The 21,751-nt window shown below is 41.6% G+C and overlaps 1 protein-coding gene across 1 annotated transcript in view; it reads left to right on the top strand.

Moving 5' to 3' along the window:
• Positions 1 to 21,751, top strand: part of COL4A2 (collagen type IV alpha 2 chain) — a 320,821-nt gene that overhangs the window by 35,677 nt on the left and 263,393 nt on the right. The window contains exon 3 of the mRNA XM_077297013.1: positions 52 to 103. Coding sequence (XP_077153128.1) covers positions 52 to 103 — 52 coding nt within the window. The remainder of the gene's footprint in view (positions 1 to 51; positions 104 to 21,751) is intronic.

Genomic DNA, 21,751 nt, shown 5'->3' with positions numbered 1-21,751 from the left:
CTGCTCTAATATAGCTCTGCTCTAATATATATATTTTTCTTTTCTTTTTAGGATTCTCCTATCGGCTCTGCTAGCAGGGTTGCTCCTCAGGACTGTTGATGCTGTGAGTTTGTTATAATCAAATTTAATAATACATATGAAATATATGACTGCGTAGTTGATGGTAACATTGGGGTATGTTCACATTTGTAGTTTTTCCAATCAAAAATATTGATTGAGATACAGTACATAGTTGTGTTATAAACACTGTTCAGCAATAGTTATAATGAACCACATATTTTATAGGTAATTTTTAGCTTGCCCATTCCCTTCTACTAAAATGTTTTAAAAACTGTCAAGTACGCAAGATAGATACAGAAGTCCAGCTATGCTTTACAGTGTATGCACTCCTTTAGGTATGGTATATCCTGACATGGAATATAGCATAGGTGATCTCCATTAATAATAAAAACAGATAGTAATGTAAGAAAAAAAATTGTGCTTTTGTAGCCATTTTCCAAGACTTGTATCTTTTTCATTTTTCAGGATATAGGGCTGTGTGAGGGCTTATTTTTTGTGCCCTGAGCTGACGTTTTTACTGAAACCATTTTGGGGTAGTTAAGATGTTTTCATCACCGCTTATTGCAATTTGTTTAGATTTTTTTGTTGCGCTGCTTATCCATCAGATTAATTTACTTTATATTTTGATAGATTGGACTTTTATGAACGCAGCTATACCAAATATGTATGTGTTTTGTATTTCTTTTTAATTGTTTTATTTTTAATGTGTTTTTTTTTTATTTCATATTTTTAAAATCTTTTTTCACTTTTTACTGTATTTAATAGTCCCCTTAGGGGACTTGAAGCTGTGACCATCTGAGATTGCTTGTGCTATATAGCAAAAATCACAATCTCCTATGCACACCAGCCATGGGCTGACCTTCACAGGAGGATCATAATGGCAGGCATGAGGGTCATCAGTAGATCCCTAGCTGACGTTACAACCCATCAGCGCCCTGCAATCATGTCATGGGCAGCTTCATGTAAGCGTGGAATGATGCCCCCCGCTGGCCGTGTTAAATGCTGCTAACAGAGATTAACAGGTTCACAGCCTCATGTGGAGCTCCACTCCACATGGCCGCTGATTTCATCAGCCAACAAATAAAATAGCACTGTGTAGTAATTGCATTACTACTGTAGTAAAAAGGAAAAAACGAGAATACTTAGCACATAAATTGGCCAATTCATGTGTACCCGGCAGCATGCGTACCCATTAGATAGGTTCCTGCTGTGATTAGAACCTTGTAATAATTATAGGGGATAACTCAGGAGACTCTTTGCGTGGAACAAGACAACTACAGGACACAGTCTTATAAGTGGTAAAGTCTATATTATAATACGGTGATTCAAACAGGTGCAGAGACAAACTCAAGTCCACAATACTTGGAGTAAATATTAAACGCAGCTTAGCAGTCTATAGGGAACTTCAGAGGAAAATGCAATCACGCAGAAAGTCTATGAAGCATAATTATTCTTGAGGATACTTGACACGAATAAGTCATTGTTTAGTCCAAAACACAGATAGCTATGCTTATAAGGCAGTTCAAATAATATCTTAGCTCAACCAGGGAGGCCTGGGTAATAGTCTCAGGTCTTTGCAGAGCAGAAACAGCTTACATGTCCAACAAATGCAGATGGAAGTAAACACACGCAGCAGATGAAGGAGGATTGCTGGAAACTGGTGTATGCAGCAAGAACACAGAGCAGAGTAGCAGGATCACCATACAGGTTCACAGGAGCAGGTATATAGCCAGGGAGCCACCAGGGTCAGGAGCTGGATGCAAGGCAGAATACTCTAGCACACACTGAAGGCTGGGGTGGAGTTTTATAGCAGGAAGACACAGTGCACATGAGACCAAAGACGCCATCTTGGAAAAGGGCAGTAATGCACAAAAGGTAATAAAAAATGTTCAGAGTCCTGACAAACCTCTAGAGTCTGATTGTTGGAATGTTCATCAGAGAGCATTATGTTTGCACCTGTAGACATCTGTTTTCTGTTTGGAAGTGACAATTAGTGTTTTGTGATTTCATCAGCCATCATGTGTGGGAAAAATGTGGGCTCGATGTGCAAGCCGCATCAATGTCAGGAACACTGCTTTTGATGCTTTTGACATACATGTGCGTAAAAAGTCATGAACGGGTTAAAAGTGTGGGAGGGGAAAACAAGACATTCATTCCACTAGTTATCCATTATTTCTAGAATAAAATTTTAAACTTACGCAGTCTTTTGAAATGTATATTAATTGACACCTTTATATCTTCTATCTGTTGCTGCATTCCTGAGAAATTAGCATTTTAATTTATATTCAAAGTGCTTTGGGCTTGACAGAGCACCTAAGAAGCCACTGCCTCCTAAGGTTATTTTCCCACCCAGAACAAGCCTCTTATAGGCAATCTGTCACCAGGTTTTTGCTATCTAATCTGTGATCAAAATAATGAAGGACAGAGACCCTGATTTCGTCTATGTATCTGCGTGTCATGGCGGTAAGGTGCCCACATTATCCCAGCGCTGTGCTTCTCAGTGTTTGTTGCTCTGCACCTTCCCGTGTTAGTCTGCCTCTCTGAGTACACATGCAGCTCTCCAGCCCTGCTGTCTCCACTTGGCTATAGGAAGGCGCGGCCAGATCTTGAAGAAACTTAACTCTGCTGTGTCCTGCAGGGTTTATTTTCCCCAGCCTGTCCCTAGGCATCAGTGGATTTATTAAGCTGCTCCACCGGTCAGCTGCTGCTTACACTAGGACTACCCTGGAGTTGTACTTGATGACTACCTGCAGTGCTGGAACAAGCTTTGGAGCCTCCTCGTGCTAGAAAACCACCCAGACTAGCTACAAACTTCCAATTCCCTATTCTAGTGCAAGTCGCACCATCAGCCATTGAGCCAATGCAGGTTGAGAGGGATAAACTTTCTGTGCAGTAACAACAGTGGAGGTATGGAGAGAACATATGCATGTACTCTGGAGTCAAGTGACATTTGGTTCGCCAGTACACTATGAAACTGAGAAACTCCAGCATCTATGGTCGGCCGGAGATAGGACCCTAGTTGAGAGTAGTTGTTCTTCAAAGCTATGGACCGAAGTTACTCTAGCCTGGTGTTAGAGGTCTCTCTGTGGCTGCACATCTGGATTCCGACTGTGAGCAACTTCATTCATCAGAATCTGGTCTGATCCAGCTTCCTACACAACAGCTGGATCATACCCTCACTTTTGCCTCCATTGACGGACAACCCATGGCAGAGCCTATTCGATTCATCACTCTGCCATTCACGCTGCACATTGGAGTCCTACATTCTGAAAAAAAATCCTTCTACCTGCTACTCAGATCTGTGAATTCTGCTCTTTTGGGTCTTCCATGGCCTCGTCTACTTGTGCTTTTTATTAGAAAAATACCAGTAAAATGAGAATATCCCACTATTTAGACTCACTCATAGACAAATTATATAAAAAGGAGAACCAAGAGTTTGCTAAATATACCATTTATTACATCAAAAAGGATTTATACATAATAAAAATGGATATTATATATCAAGTACATGCTAAGTGAACTACCCAGGTGAGTAAAATTGACCATAGGTCCACATAGGATAACCAAGTATAACCCAATATAATAAAACAGGCTTTTACAATACACAGATAAATGCACAGATAAATAGTAGCGACTCAATATACTATTTGTCATAAAGACTATCATGTTACAGCTCAATGCTCGTTTAATGAGCCACCCACCATACTGCTCTGCTTATATCAAATACACAAGCCTATTTCCAAGTTGATTAGTAATATTTACCCATTAGTGTTATCCAACTCCTGTGAGGACCTCGGTCACCCCAACGCGTGTTTCGCGTGCTTACAATAGCCTCGCTTCCTCAGTCGCTACTATTTATCTGTGCATTTATCTGTGTATTGTAAAAGCCTGTTTTATTATATTGGGTTATACTTGGTTATCCTATGTGGACCTATGGTCAATTTTACTCACCTGGGTAGTTCACTTAGCATGTACTTGATATATAATATCCATTTTTATTATGTATAAATCCTTTTTGATGTAATAAATGGTATATTTAGCAAACTCTTGGTTCTCCTTTTTATATACTTGTGCTTTTTGTTGACTGGTCCACCAGTCAGGTGCTTTACTGGGGACCATATTGTGCTTCCAACTGCCTTGCCAAAGTCATGCCCAAGACTCCTCCATCTGTTACTTCGAATGTTGCTTCTCTGCCCATCCATTTGTATCTTTGCAGACATCTTCTGTGAAAAGAAGGCAGAGGTCCTGCGACCTCACAGACTTTATGACTGTCCCGTCGACCTTCTACCTGGTACTTCACCACCCTATCTCTTCCGGAGACTTGAGCCATGTCTGAATACATTAAAGAAAATTTGGCCATGGGATTAATTTGTAAATCCTCTTCTCCGTATGGTGCCGGCTTCTTCTTTGTTACTAAGAATGATGGTTTCCTACATCCCTGTATTGACTATCTAGGCCTTAACAAGATCACCATTGAAAACAAGTACCGCCTGCCTTTGATTTCTCAACTATTTGATATAATCTGTGGGGCAAGTGTGTTCACAAAACTGGATCTACTGAGAGGTTGTAACTTAATTCGGATTTTTAAAGGTGATGAAGAGAAGTCGGCCTTTAATACTCGTAGCGGGCTTTATGAGTATCTTGTCATGCCCTTTGGTCTGTTCAACATGTCCACTATGCATCATGTTCCAAATTATTATTCAAATTATTTTTTTTTCTCATATTTTCCTAAATGACAGTCAGTCTAATAAAAGTCATCACCCGTTAGAGTATACATCGAACTTTATTGAAAAAACCTCCCAATGATATCAGTATAATCTCCAAAATGAATAAAAACTCAAAATGCACTGTTCCAAATTATTAGGCACAGTAGAATTTCTAAACATTTGATATGTTTTAGAGAACTGAAAATGCTCATTTGTGGAATTTGCAGCATTAGGAGGTCACATTCACTGAACAATAAAGCTATTTAACTCCAAAACATCCTAAAAAGCCAAGTTACATGTTAACAACATCTTCACAATACTTGCATCCATTTAACTTGTGAGTTTTTGGAGAGTTTCTGGTTGTATTTCTTTGCATGAAGTCAGAATAACATCCCAGAGCTGCTGTTTTGATGTGAACTGCCTCCCACCCTCATAGATCTTTTGTTTGATGATACTCCAAAGGTTCTCTATAGGGTTGAGGTCAGGGGAAGATGGTGGCCACACCATGAGTTTATCTCCTTTTATGCCCATAGCAGCCAATGACTGAGAGATATTCTTTGCAACATGAGATGGTGCATTGTCATGCATGAAGATGATTTTGCTCCTGAAGGCACGTTTCTGCTTTTTATACCATGGAAGAAAGTTGTCAGTCAGAAACTCTATATACTTTGCAGAGGTCATTTTCACACCTTCAGGAACCTTAAAGGGCTCTACCAGCTGTTTCCCCATTATTCCGGCCCAAAACATGACTCCTCCACCTCCTTGCTGATTTTGCAGCCTTGTTGGGACATGGTGGCCATCCACCAACCATCCACTACTCCATCCATCTGGACCATCCAGGGTTGCTCGGCACTCATCAGTAAACAAGACTGTTTGCAAATTAGTCGGTTTATGAACCAAACAAAACAAGCCTTTGAAGGCTACACCTTGAGGTTCGAGGGACTCCAGAGGCACCAGCAGCTTCAAATATCTGTTTGCTGGTTTGTAATGGCTTTTTAGCAGATGCTGTCTTAATCCGATGAACTTGCCTGGAAGAAACCTTCAGATTCAGCCACAAATCTCTTAACAGTACGATGATCACGTTTAAGTTTTTGGGGAAATATCTAATGTTTTCATCCCTTGACCAAGGCAGTGCACTATGTGATGCTTTTCGGCAGCAGAGAGATCCTTTTTGTTTCCCATGTTACTTGAAAACTGTGGCCTGCTTAATAATGTGGAACATCATTTTTAAGTAGTTTTCCTTTCATTAGAATCACCGGAAAAACTAATTATCACATGTGTTTAAAGGGACTCTGTCACCTGAATTTGGAGGGAACAATCTTTAGCTATATGGGCGGGGTTTTTGGGTGTTTGATTCACCCTTTTCTTACCCGCTGGCTGCATGCTGGCTGCAATATTGGATTGAAGTTCATTCTCTGTCCTCCATAGTACACGCCTGCGTAAGGTCCTGAATCACTTTTTGAAGCCCCATAGTATCTCTGCTACCTTTGTTTCTGAGAGTCCCAATGCTTAGTGTAGTTTTTATAGAATCATTTTATTATCAGGAGATTATCACTAAAAGACTACTTTACCTACTGCTAGGTTGTCTAACCAAGCCCCAGCCACTTATTGGCAGTTTTAATCTTATACACAGAAAGCTGTCAATCAGTGGTTGGGTGCGAGGTTATACAGAGCTCAACGTTCAGAGAACTGGTTGATCCGCAGGAGATAAAACAGTTTTTAGCACTCAGTAAGGTGAGTGATACATCTCTGGAATCGAGGGCTTTGCCACCACATTTTGCAGCGCTCAGATGGGCTAGAAAAAACCTGGTGACATATTCCATTTCAGCTTGATTGATAGTTCACTGTCTGATTTCCTTGCTTGGCACCTGATGTTATACAGACAACCAGCTATCAATCAAGCTAAAGAGCCCTGTGCTAGGTCAGGAAGCAACCTGGGAAAGCAATGTCACACCCAGAGCAATTAACAGCTCATTTGAATATGAATGAAATTCAAATTATTCAGAAATGCAGCATTAGATTGAAATATAAATTTAGTGAAACCTTTATATCTTTTAAGACCTGCCTGGCGATAATTGTGGTTTAAGGGGGTTATCTTACTGACAGATTCCCATTAACAAATATCAAGAACTGCCTATGTGTCCCTTGTTAGGTAGTTTTTGCTGAAATTGTCTAGTATCTAGGTGTATCCAAAATCCATCATACTCCAGCTCCTCCCATTTTTACAAAACTGCTTTAAACAGGTGTGCAAACGCCCAAAGTGGTAACATTTTTCCACAACTCCTTATTTTGCAAAAAGTTTGTGACTTTTATAAGTATTTTATACCAGTTTTCTGGCTTAAAAGCTTTGATGTATCAGCCGTTTCGTTTTAATTTTCTATAAGAATATCAATTAAAAGTTCCTGTGAACATAAGTTATCACCCATCCATGCAGTAGGTAATAACCTAGGATCAGAGGACTCCTACCACTGGGACCATCTTTGATCAGCAGAACGGGGCACTATTTTTCCATTAGAATGGAGCGGCAGTGTATATACATGACCAGAATGGCTTTTTTTCATTATGGTCACATAAGGATTCCTCTGGAATCTAGTGGCTCAACAGTGGAGAGGATAAAGAAGAGTAATTGATGGTCAGCAAGGAAAGAAAATCAAATTTATGTTTGTACATAGTATGCTTGGTATATTATGAGAGCTGAATCTGCTTCTCTACAGGAAATAAATAACTTTACAAGACAAGAGTAATCTTTAACCTCGCAGGTCAATAGACTAACTTCTGTTTTATATTAGTGGAGCAGGCTGTTGGCTGGTGTTAAAGGGCAGGGAGTTTCACAGATTGTATCATAAGAAAAAGGAAATCATACCGGAATTTCAGATGTCATGTGGGAGAGAAAGTGCATAGAGACACTGTTTGGAAGCCGTTCATCCAAATTACTAGCACAAGGGGAATAAATGTGTGTGACAGGGGTAACTTGCAAAGTTCATCATCATTAGTCATCATTACTAGTTATGAGCGAACGTACTCGGTTAAGGTGTTATCCGAGCATGCTGTGTGCTAATCGAGTGTCTTCGGAGTGCTCGAGTGCTATGATCGAGCCCCGACGGCTGCATGTCTCGCGGCTCGTCGATAGCTGCAACACATGCCAGGATTGCGTGTTTGCCTGGGAGTCCAGCATAATATTCGAGCAGGCTGAAATCACTTGATTAACACACGGGCATGCTCAGATAACATCTTATCCGAGTACATTCGCTGATCACTAATCATTACCATTATTTTCCTTTGAGTTACTCACACTATAGCATCAAATCCTTGTGGCCCAGAATGAAGGAAAGTCTAAATATAGACTGGCGGGTTCTTCATATGAAAATATTCTTAATTTTATCAATTGACATCTGCTACCTTCTCTGATTGTCCAAGAAACAAGAGGCAATGCCCGCTCCTTTACAATGAAATAATATGCATAGTCATGTTTTCTATCAGCTTACAGATACTCAAACTGAAAAGATCCTGCCGTCATGCAAGATTCATGTGCTGTGTTTATAGTACTTTGGAGTGCTTTGGCAACCAGTGGCACTAGCAATATAGTGTGGGTAGAGAGAATAATGAATTTTACAGATTGTCAATGAAGCAATTGTACCACAACATATTAGAACAAGACGATCCAAAACCTATTGCAAAATCAACCTTTATCTACTTAAAGAAAGTAAATTAAGGTTTTGGAATGGTATGTATAGTCCCCTGACTCGCATAATCTTGATCTGTGTGGGTAGATCTCAAACATATGCATGCAAGATGACTATAGAACAAAGATTCCTACAATTGTGATAAAAGAAACATCTCCTTCTGCCACTTTTTTACACATGTTCATTCAATTTAAAAAAAAATTTCTATGATACGTTAGATACAGTTTCAAAATAAACTATAATAGTGCAAATAATACATATTTCCACAACTACCTCTTATTTAAAGGAGTTGTACAAAGAGGAGAAAAGCTTCTAAAAAAAATTGTGCTTCCAAAGAAGATATTTAATCATTCTTGCACCAAGTCCGCTAGAGTGGGTATTTGCTTTTACATATAAAGTAGATATGCAGCTTAAAAATGTAAAACATAACCTATAAAGCATTATCTTTAACCTCTTTGCCAACTTGGTTTTGTGCGTTTTTGCTTTTTGCTCCCCTTCTTCCCAGAGCCATAACTTTTTTATCTTTCCATCAATATGGCCATGTCAGGGCTTGTTTTTTTCTGAGATGAGTTGTACTTTTGAACAACACCATTGGTTTTACCATATCGTGTATTGGAAAATGGGGAAAAAATTCCGAGTGCAGTGAAATTGCAAAAAAAGTGCAACTCAACAATTGGTTTTCTTTTTTTACTATGTTCACTAAATGCTAAAACTGACCAGTGCATATGATTCTCCAGGTCTTTACAAGTTCGTAGATACCAAACATGTATAGGTTCTTTTTTATTTAAGTGGTAAAAAAAATCCAAAGTTTGTAAAAAAATAATGGAAATGGCGCCATTTTCCGAGACCCATAGCGTCTCCATTTTTTGAAATATCGGGCCGGGTGAGGGCTTATTTTTTTGTGCGCCGAGCTGACATTTCTATTGATACAATTTTAGAATGCATAAAATGTTTTGATCGCCTGTTACTGCTTTTATTGCAATGTTACACCAACCAAAAAATCAATTCTTGTATTTTGATTATTTTTTCTTGTTACGCTGTTTACCAGTCAGAATAATTATTTTTATATTTTGATAGATCAGGTGATTCTGAACTTGGAGATACCAAATATGTGTATTTTTTTTATTATTGTTTTATTTTGAATGGGGCAAAAGGAGGGGATTTGAACTTACATTTTTTTTAACATTTTTAAATATTTTTTTAAACTTTTTTCCTTACTTTTTCAATAGTCTCCTTAGGAGACTTGAACCCGCGGTCTTCTGATCACTTGCGCTGCAGCCCTGCTATGTGTAACAAAAATACTCATCTGCTATGAGCACCACCATGGGGCAGCAATCATAGCAGTTCGGTAATGACAACCACAGGGATCTCCTGCAAACCCGGGGTTGTCACGCCAACCCATCGGCGTCTCGCAGTTATGTGACTGGGGCACCGATGGGCGGAGCTAATGACACGCATCTGGGTTTGCACAAGTTAAATGCCACTGTCAGAGACTGACAGCGGCATTTAACATGTAAACAGCTGTGGGTGGATCGCGATTGCACCCTCGGCTGTGAGGGTCACATGACAGCTTATCAGATGAGCTGTCATGTGCCAGAAACAGTGAGGGCTCAGCACACAAAAGAGGGGGAGGTGACCTATGATGTACCTATGCATCATAGGTTGTATAGGGGTTAAAAAAAACACAAATGTGTCATTTGAGAATATAACAAAACTACACAGAAAACAACTCACCCTCTTGTTAATGGACCTATAGGTGTACTGATATTGCCATGGCATTGTTGTAAATTAGCTGAGCTCCTTTCAAGGAATAATTTAATGCATATGCAGCGCCCCAGAGTCCTGGTCGTTGCAGTAATGTCGCTCGTCCACCAGGGGGAGTGATATTACGTCTGATGGTACTAAAGGAGTTCACCTTGCCAGGTATCACCGTCACACACTACACTTCACACTCCAGTCCACCAGGGGGAGCCTTGCTTCTATCTATTAGGGCACTCCTCACACACGGGTAAAACTGGTGGGTTGGATAGGAAGTGAGAGAGAAGCAGACTGGGCTTCGACCCGATAACATCGAGTCGGAAGCTACCTGTGTTAGACCCAGAGAGGACCTGTCAGGCAGACAGGGGGAGAAGGAGGAACATCTGAGCTGCAGACAGAGGTCAAGCACGAGATAGAACGTTACGGAGCTGCGCCTGCACTCCATTGCGGCAGCATCCTAAGAAAGGACACGAAGCGAAGTATATTGTGGAGAGTGAGCAAAGAAGTCACAGCACAAGGAGATAATACCGGGAGGAGTCCTGCCCCGAGATCGGCAGCCTCCTTTCGAGGCGCGTAGCCGGTGGCCGGAACACCGAGGGAGTAATTGACTCTACGTATTACTTCAGAGACCGGCAGGACAGTTAATTCCAAGTTAGCTGCCCGACCTAAATACCTAAGAAGACACGGAGTCAAATTGTGGGAGAGGGGCATCTCTAGGGTCCCTAAAAATAATCTCCAGGCCTACCTCGTCATACGGGTTGTCCTATCCATACCATCTGGGGGACAGAGAGAGAGAACATCAGAAACATCCACGAAAGTTGTGAGGACTATCCCGTGGTGCTCAGCAGGGAGGTACTACAACACACAGGCGCTAGTAGGAAGGCCACTGATTTCCACCTGGATAAGGGAACTCTGGATGTGCCTTCGGACCGGCCGGACTCTGCCTGCCCTGTGAACGGTACTCTGGACTGTGGACCCTGAGGTCTTCAGTAAAAGGTAAAGAGACTGCAACCTTTGTGTCCTCGTTATTCATCGCGTCTTACATCATCCATCATCACCACCTACACATCTGGGAAGCCCTGGGGACATACTTCACCTGTGGGAAGCTATACCATCTAGCTGCCATTCCATCACCCCAGCGGACCCCTAAGCAGCGTCGGTCACCCTGACCGAATACCACAGGTGGCGTCACGAACACCGTACAAACTACACCTTTAATTGGACGCCCCTCAGAAGGGCCACGGACCGGGTCGGGCCACCGTGACATCCCCAGAACCGAGAGAGAGATAGACCCGGTACCGAGTACCCCATTGCCCTTAACGTGGGGGCTCTCCACATACAGTGCACAGCACAAATGAGTACACCCCCTTTGAAGAGTAAGATTTTTATTAATATTTCACTGAGTACAAGAACAGTATTCCAAAATGTTGACAAGACTAATTTCATAGAACATTTTTTAACCCATATCATGAAAGTAAGGTTAATATTATAAATTTAATTACAAAATCTTCAGTTTTACTCAAATTAGTGAATACACTTCACCATCAAATACCACTACATCTAGTATTTTATATGACTTGCATTATTTTTAAAGACATCATCAAGTCTTCTAGGCATGGAATGGTGACATATTGCAATATCTATCTTTTTCTACAAGAATGACCTATTTTAGAGAGTGGATGCTGGATGGAGAGTGCTGTTCAACTTGTCTCTTCAGAATTCCCCCATAGGTGTTTGGGGTCAGATCAGGAGACATACTTGGCCACTGAGTTACTTTCACCCTGTTCTTCTTTAGAATTGCAACAGATGTGTCTTGGATCATCGTCGTATTGGAAAAGTGCAGGTCTACAAAGGACACGTAGTGACAGTAGCATCTTCTCTTTCAATATAGAACAGTGCATCTGTGAATTCATGTTACTACCTATGAATTGTAAAAAATGATGGTAAACTAAAAATAGCAAAAATATATTTAAAAAAATAAAAAATAAATAAAAAAAATATATTTTTTTTTTTAAAAAAGAAAACATACTTCCAGCGTTTCTAGCCCAGCCCAGCCCCATCTAGAAATTAAAGGGACACTGTCACCTGAATTTGGAGGGAACAATCTTTAGACCTAGGGGCGGGGTTTTCGGGTGTTTGATGCACCCTTTCCTTACCCACCGGCTGCATGCTGGCTGCAATATTGGATTGAAGTTCATTCTCTGTCCTCTGTAATACATGCCTGCACAAGGCAAGGCAAGGCAAGATTGCCTTGTGCAGGCATGTATTACAGAGGACAGAGAATGAACTTCAATCCAATATTGCAGCCAGCATGCAGCCGGTGGGTAAGGAAAGGGTGCATCAAACACCCGAAAACCCCGCCCCTAGGTCTAAAGATTGTTCCCTCCAAATTCAGGTGACAGTGTCCCTTTAAGTCCAATATATGTACATATGTAATTTTTTTTCCTTGGTGTAAATGTTGAGCTCTTGAATCTGGCTTTACTTTTCTTTTGTTCCTGTGATTCTACATTCCAGAGCTATAGTCTCATCCTCTCTGTATATAAATCTTAGTTCTCAAGTAAATCTTGTTTACTTGGTTCTCAACTCTTCTCTTTGGAAGTCTTCCTGTGGACCATGTCTAGTTGGCTAAAGATAAAATTTCCACATAGGGAAGAGGGGCCATATCTCATGAAAGATGTAAGAACTAAAGAAATACAATGCCAGATCCAGGAGATGTTCATACTTAACAAGATCACTTGAGCACTGCTTGTGACTTACTACTATTCCTAAACTACCGTTCAAAAGTTTAGGGTCACTTAGAAATTTCCTTATTTTTTAAAGAAAAGCACATTTTTTTCCAATGAAGCTAACATTAAATGATTTAGAAATACACTCTATGCATTGTTAATGTGGTAAATGACTATTTTAGCTGCAAACATCTGGCTTGTAATGCAATATCTTCATAGGTGTACAGAGGCCCATTTCCAACAACTATCACTCTAGTGTTCTTATGGTACTTTCTGTTTCCTAACTGTGTAAGAAGGCTAATGGATGGTTATAATACCCTTGAAAACCCTTGTATGTTAGCACAGCTGAAAACAGTTTGGCTGATTAGAGAACCTATAAACCTGACCTTCCTTTGAACTAGTTGAAAATCTGGAGCATTACATTGAACGGTAGTGTATGTTGGAGTTAAAAAAATTATAAAAAAAAGTCTTCAGCAAAACGGAACCATATTGCTGGAGAAATAAAAAATTTGGCTCATTTGGCTCCATCAAAATGGTGCAGTAGCATCTATCGCCAATAAATGCTACTGCGCAGGTGCCACCACCGCCATTTTGATGGAGCCAGTTTTTTTTTTTTCTCCAGCAAAATGGCGCTTGCATCAGAATACGATAGATGCTACTGCACATGCGACGATGCCGGTGCCACTTTGATGAAGATTTTTTTTTACCCCATGATATATAGGAATAAATGCATATAGCAATATTAGGCATGTATCATGCTACAGCGCAGGCACTGCTGCCGGCGCCATTTTGCTGAAGTTTAATTTTTTTTGTAACCCTACAATAGTACATATATGTAGTATGTAAAATAGGGGGCAGGTCAGTGAAGGATAATTTCCAAAGAATGAAGAAAAAAAGGTACTTCAATGTAGAAAAATAAAAAAACTTCGTCTTTAATTGAAAAAAAAATCATAAAAACAGGCATAATGCGGAGAACATATACAGTAGATCCCAGAGAGCTACCAACCGATGTGTTTCGACACTCTGGTCTTAATCATAGTTAGTATAAGTTGTCAGACTGGAGGCTGTTTTTATAATTTTTTTCCATTAGAGACGAAGTTTTATATTTTTCTACGCTGGAGTACCTTTTTTTCTTCATTCTTTGGAACTTGCACTCCCAAGCCCAGGCAACTCCGGGGGTGGAACTCATTCTTGGAAAGAGACTGCAAATGATGAGCTGACTTCTCCCGTTCCCTATTCCCCCTTTTTTCATATACAGTATTTAGTGAAGGATCAGTGACCTGTCATAAGCCCATAATGATGCATAAGAAAGCAGAGCACCACATAAAGCACCACCAGCAGTCCCGCCCCAAAGCACAAGCATATCATTAACTGAAAACTGCAAATAAAAATTAAACAATACAAGACGGATTTCATCACCCAGGTATTATTTTAATCAGTGTAACGGCTCCATCCTGACAGTGTCTGTAGTTTAATTAGCAAAATTCTGCTGACAGGTTCACTTTAAGGAAACCTGTCACCGGGTTTTTAGATTCTAAACTAACTTCTTCTTTGTAAAGCATCTAAAATGTTGATTATTATTACTATACCTGTGTATTATAAGTTTGGGTTTCCATTTTCTAGAAATCCATCGACATATGTTTATGCAGATGAGTTTGCAATTTCGGGGCCTTTCCCCTGTAGTTACAGGTCTCCAGTCTCTCTCCATCTTTCTCCTCCCATCCAGGTCCTATTGTCAGTGACCAACAAGTCACTTTTTTCTGTGACCCACTCCCTCACCCTAGATCTCAATCATGCCTCTGCATTCCTAGGGACAGTGCATGCACAGATTACATGTCCAGCTCACGCAGCATCATCAGGACCTTACTGGACGTGCACCCTTCCCAGAAATGATTACTTCTGCATGAATGCTCAGGTGGGAGATCAGGTCACAGAGAAAAAGTGACCTGTCAGTCATTGACACAAGGCTTGCGATGGAAGGAAAGAGAGAGATGGTCTGGAGAGCGGTAAGTGCAAGGCCAGGCCCCCTGCACCTATGAGATCTTTTTCATAGGCATGGATTTCTAGAAAATGAAGGCATGGACTTATGATTCAAGGGTATAGAAATAATCAAGATTTCAGATGTTTTACATGGATGACGTTAGTTTAGGGTCTAAAAACGTGCTAACAGGTTCCCTTTAAAGCACATAATATCCATCAGTTGACTTTATACACTCAGTGACTTGCATCAGTACCTCAGTATCTGGTTCCATGATACCTTACGAAAAATGTGACTGTCATTACTTACAATAACTTACAACTCATATACCTATTCCAATTGTAATATAGGCTAGTTTGATAACTATTACATTTATAATTAATTGCTCAGTGAATATTCAGCCTTGTCAGTGGATAAATGTTTTGCAAACCTCCATGCACATAGTTTATCATGACTACATCTGGTTTCAATACACATAATTACATCTTCTGTGATCTCTTGGTTATGTGTACATAGGTATCCCAGAATTAAATTGTTTCCATACTGGTATAAACCTTCTGCAGGTGATCTACATTATATTATGTAAACAGGGAAAATGTATCCATTTTTACATATGCTTATAACTGTTCTTACAGTACATTCCCACATATGCATCCTCAAAAATTACATTTTGGTTCGTTAATGTAAAACATGTTTAACTATTTATAGTTGCCTCTAATTCACTTTATGTGAGCTGCTATATGTTTGGTTAATTTTCAATTAATCTATGGCAAAAAATGTAGGAAATCTCTAAAAAGATCCAATATAGTAGGCCAGAACAGTTGTTGAACAGACAAGAATACATTGCAATCCTTTTTATTAACATTTCCCAACATTTTAGATTAAAGCCAATGTATAATATGCTAACGCTAGTGATGAGAGAGCACTAAATTGCTCAGGTGCTCATTACTCCAATCGAACAAATTGTAATGCTCGGGAGCTCGTTTGAGTAACGAGCCTAATAGAAGCCAATAGAATCAGGAGTTTTTCAGGCACATCCTACCAGGAGGTCAAGGCGGAAAATCGCTGGAATGGAATGGAAACAGCATAAGGAAGACCCCTGGATGCATCTCTGATTCCCAGGTCGCTGCTGGGAACAATGTTGACAGCGTATTATGCCACTTTTACGGACTGACAGTAAAACATACAAAATCGAAGATAAAATGGATTTTACAGGAAAAAATGTTAGTAAGCTATTTTCTGTAAAGTGGCTTGTATATAAGGCAAAATAAAAAAGAGAAAAAAACACAATCTGTCACTGTATTTCCCTGTTGTTTTTAGCGATAAATAAGTAATTTAAAAAAATGACGTTGGGTCCCCCTATTTTTTAATAACCAGGTAAGGCAAAGCAGACAGCTGCGGGCTGATATCAGACTGGGAAGGGCCATGGTTATTGGCCCCATCCCACCCTAAAATTACCTGCCCAATGCCACCCCAGAATTAGATGCGCGAATTCTGGTGCCCTGTCTCAGCTCTTCCAGATTGCCATGGTGCGTTGGCAATTAGGGTAATTAGTTTTGGGGTTGATGTCAGCTGACATTTGTCAAAAATCACAGCTGGCATTAACCCCTGGGGTAAGTAATGGAGAGGTGTCAGTCACCCCCATTACTAACCCAGTAATAAAAAGGGAAAAAAACACACGCAAAAATCATAGACCAGAAGGAGCTTTATCTCTGTGTATATATACAGAGACACGGAGTTGAAGCTCTTTCTGCTCTATGATGCCTGGGAAATACGTTTACAAAAAGTGACAGGAAGGGTTAAGTCAGACAATTTAAAAAGTTTGTTTTTTTTATTTCAGATGCAAGATCCCTAAACTTGCACATGTATTGTCATGCTGTTAAGTTTGTTTTTACAAAAAGGCAATACGTTAATGGTATTAGGACTATTTGAACTCCTTGTGAGAATGATCTTTAATCATTAGCTTAGGAAAAGATCATGAAGCAGGTAAGAACAGATAAAGGAGTTAACTAGTGATGAGTGAGCGTGCTCGTTACTTGGCCGAATGTCAGGGTGCTTGAGCGCAATGCTTGAGTCCCTGTCCTGCATGTTTTGCGGCTCTTGGACAGTTAATCACTATGATTGGCCGGCCTCATCATGTCATCAGGTCTATCTAAGACTCAGGATCCTGATGCTTGGCCCACTGACCCTATATATACAGTGGGGGAAATAAATATTTGATCCCTTGCTGATTTTGTAAGTTTGCCCACTGACAAAGACACGAACAGTCTATAATTTTAAGGGTAGGTTAATTTTAACATTGAGAGATAGAATATCCAAAATAAAATCCAGAATATCACATAGTATAAATTATATAAATTTATTTGCATTTTGCAGTGAGAAATAAGTATTTGATCCCCTACCAACCATTAAGCGTTCTGGCTCCTATAGACCAGTTAGACGCTCCTAATCAACTCGTTACCTGCATTAAAGTCAGCTGTCTTACATAGTCACCTTTATAAAAGACTCCTGTTCACAGTCTCAATCAGTCAGACTCTAACCTCTACAACATGGGCAAGACCAAATAGCTTTATACAGATGTCAGGGACAAGATCATAGACCTGCACAAAGCTGGACTGGGCTGCAAATCCATAAGTAAGACAATGGCTGAGAAGGAGACAACTGTTGGTGCAATAGTAAGAAAATGGAAGAAATACAAAATGACTGTCAATCGACATCGATCTGCAAAATCTCACCTCATGAGGTATCCTTGATTATGAGGAAGGTGAGTGATCAGCCTAAAACTACACAGGGGGAGCTTGGTTTTGATCTCTAGGCAGCTGGGACCACAGTCACCAAGAAAACCATTGGTAACACATTACGCCATAAAGGTTTAAAATCCTGCAGTGCCCATAAGGTCCACCTCCTCAAGAAGGCACATGTGCTGGCCCACCTGAAGTTTGCCAATGAACACCTGGATGATTCTGCGAGGGATTGGGAGAAGGTGCTGGGTCAAATGAGACAAAAATGGAGGTCTTTGGCATTAACTCAACTCACCGTGTTTGGCGAAAGAGAAATGTTGCATATGACCAAAGAACACCATCCCCACTGTCAAGCATGGAGGTTGAAACATTATGTTTTGGGGGTGCTTCTCTGGAAAGGGCACAGGACTATCTCATCGCATCAATGGGAGAATGGATGGAGCCATGTACCGTAATATCCTGAATAGCAACCTCCTTCCCTCTGCCAGGACATTAAAAATGGGTCGTGGCTGGCTCTTCCAGCAAGACAATGACCCAAAACATACAGCCAAGGCAACAAAGGAGTGGCTCAAAATGAAGCACATTATGATCATGCAGTGGCCTAACCAGTCTCCAGACCTTAATCCCATAGAAAACTTTTGGAGAGAGTTGAAGCTCAGTGTTGTCAAGCGACAGCCTCAAAATCTTAATGATTTAGAGATGATATGCAAAGAGGAGTGGACCAAAATTCCTCCTGACATGTGCGCAAACCTCGTTATCAACTACAAAAAGCATCTGACTGTTGTGCTTGCCAACAAGGGTTTTGCCACCAAGTATTAAGTCTTGTTTGCCAGACAGATCAAATTCTTATTTCTCACTTCAAAATGCAAATACATTTATATAATTTATACTATGTGATTTTCAGGATTTTATTTTATTTTGGATATTCTATCTCTCAGTGTTAAAATTAACCTACCTTTAAAATTATAGACTGTTCATGTCTTTGTCAGTAGCCAACTTACAAAATCAGCAAGGGATCAAATACTTATTTCCCCCACTGTATATACACGGAGACGCAGAGATGACGCTCCCTCTGCACTATGATTTTTATGGTGCTGGTGGACACGACTGATATACAATCCAGCTTAGAACCCAGTTCATACTGGATGGGCAGGAATGGCTTCAGAAAAACTGGGTCTCTGGCAAAGGGATACTGGACCTCAGACGGGGAACCACAGATGCAGACAGACAGGGAATCACACAAGTAGACAAACAGGAAATCACAGATGTAGACAGGCAGTGAACTGCAAATGCAGGCAGTCAAGGAGCCGGAAATGCAGAGGACAAGTACACACAGGACATACAGGACCAAGTTCACACAAGACCAATACAAGGACAGGTACACACAGGGCAGCCAGAGCCAGACTAACACAAGGTACTTACATTGAAGTAGCAAGAGTACACGCAAACCTCTAATGTACCACAAAGGCAACAGATTAGAGATAGGCACTGGTTCAGACTGCAGGTTTTAGAGATAGGTACAGGTTCAGACAGTACAGGTTGTAGAGATAGGTATAGGCTCAGACACAGTGAATTTCAGAAAGGATCCAGACTTAGATACAAACAGGTTCAGGGATTGGTCCTAATTCAGACAAGGAAAGTCACGGTTCAGGTATCAGGCCTGGGTATTCAGGCCGCAGGGTGGCAGCAACAGGAAATAACTTGGCAATTCAGCAGTTGCACAAACACACTGAAAGATAATGTTTCTCAAGCACCTCCCAGCAGGCTGAGGTGCCTTAAGTACTAAGTGCCTCCCGGCAGTTGACTGAGGATACATTAAGAGTGCAAGCACTGTCTCTTTAAGAACCAGGAATTTCCTACGCGTGTGCCCTAAGCATGCATAGCAAGCAGGACCAGAAACTCACTGCACACAGCAAGCTTATATTACCCCATATCAGACTATACGGGGTGATATAGCATAGCTCTCCATAGGAGCTTTGGACATTAACCTCTTCCCGACCTATGACGCAGAGTATGCGTCATGAAAGTCGCTGCCAATCCGACCTGTGATGCCGCGTATGCGTCATGGTAGGATCGCGTCCCTGTGGGTCTGGTGAAAGGGTTAACTGAAATTTCACCCGACCCGTAGGAACAGGGGGATTTGTACAGGAGCCCAGGGAAGGTGGCTTTGCCCCCCCCCCCGTGGCTACGATTGCTCTGGTGACCACTTTGTCACCACCCCTCAGATCTGATTGGAGCTAGCATACATGTGACGCTATCTCTCCATTCAGATGTGGAGGGGCGGAGTAAACCATGGCTGCCTCGCTTTCCAGCTTCATGCCATCCGTGGAAGCTGAACAGCGAGGTGCCCTGCCACATACCGCAATCGTCGCCGCTGCTAGGTACTCCCCTCTGCTGCCCTCCCCTCCCCCCGCCGTCTGCTCCCTTCTCCCTGCCCCGGTGATCATCCCCTGATCACCCCCCTGCTGCTGCATCTCCTCAGCACCCCGCGCCTGACAGACCCCTCCTGCCCCCCAGTGATCACCCCCCCACCCCAGTGATCACCTCGATCACCCCCTGCCCCCTTATCTCCCCCCTGCCCTACTGATCTGCCCCGCTGATCTGCCCCCTGCCCCTCTGATCTCCCCCCAGCCCCGCTGATCTCCATCTGCCTCGCTGATCTGCCCGCTGCCCCGCTGATCACCCCCCTGCCCCGCTGATCTGCCCCCTGCCCCACTGATCGCCCCACCATGCTGACCTATGCCCCAGGGATCACCCCCTCCCGTCCCAGTTTTGCCATTAGGGTTAGAGTTGGGCTAAAGTGAGTTGAGCTAAAGTTATGGTTTAGAGTTAGGGTTGGGGCTAAAGTTAGAGTTAGGGTTGGGGCTAAAGTCAGGGTTGGGTTAAGATTAGGGGGTAGGGTTAAGGTTGGGATTAGGGTTAGGGGTGTCTTAGGGTTAAGTTTGTGATGAGGGTTGGGATTAGATAAAAAACGAAGGACAGCATCCAATCCAGGTGAAAGTATTCACAAACGAGTTCCTTTATTTGCCAAAGTGCAACGTTTTGACCCACATGGGTCTTTGTCAAGCATGCTTGACAAAGACCCATGTGGGTCGAAACGTTGCACTTTGGCAAATAAAGGAACTCGTTTGTGAACACTTTCACCTGGATTGGATGCTGTCCTTCATTTTTTATCTGGTATGTACACCTTCCATGGGGGTCCAGTGGAATTAGGACGTGCATCCGTTCATCCGTGTGCTGCTGGCCAGCTACTCCGTTTATAGAAGGTTGGGATTAGGGCTAGGGGTGTGTTGAGGTTAGGGTTGGAGTTAGAATTGGGAGGTTTCCACTGTTTAGGCACATCAGGGGCTCTCCAAACGCTACATGACACCCGCGGACCATTCCATCAAAGTCTGCATTCCAAAACGTCACTTCCCTTCCAAGTCCCGACATGTGCCCTAACAGTGGTTTCCCCCCCACATGTGGGGTACCATTGTACTCAGGACAAACTGGACAACAACTTTTGGGGTCCAATTTCTCCTGTTACCCTTGTGAAAATAAAAAATTGCGGGCTAAAAAATAATTTTTGAGGAAAAAAAAATATTTTTTATTTTCACGGCTCTGCGTTATAAACTTCTGTGAAGCACTTGAGGGTAAAAAATGCTCAGCACACATCTAGATAAGTTCTTTGGGGAGTCTAGTTTCCAAAATGATGTCACTTGTGGGGGGGTTCTCCTGTTTAGGCACATCAGGGGCTCTGCAAACGTAACATGATGGCCGCAGACCATTCCATCAAAGTCTGCCTTTCAAAACGTCATTACTTCCCTTCCGAGCCCCGACATGTGCCCAAACAGTGGTTCCCTCCCACATATGGGGTATCAGCGTACTCAGGACAAACTGGACAACAACTTTTAGGGTCCAATTTCTCCTGTTACCCTTGTGAAAATAAAACATTGCGAGCTAAAAAATATTTTTGAGGAAAAAAAAATGATTTTTTATTTTCACGGCTCTGTGTTGTGTTGGGGGTTCAAAGTGCTCACCACACATCTAGATAAGTTCCTTGGGGGGTCTAGTTTCCAAAATGGGGTCACGTGGGGGAGCTCGAATGTTTAGGCACACA

This window comes from Ranitomeya variabilis, chromosome 3, assembly GCF_051348905.1.
Source record: "Ranitomeya variabilis isolate aRanVar5 chromosome 3, aRanVar5.hap1, whole genome shotgun sequence".
In the NCBI taxonomy this organism is placed as follows: domain Eukaryota; kingdom Metazoa; phylum Chordata; class Amphibia; order Anura; family Dendrobatidae; genus Ranitomeya; species Ranitomeya variabilis.
The sequence above is the reverse complement of the archived record's forward strand: the minus strand, read 5'-3'. Positions and strand labels throughout refer to the sequence as shown.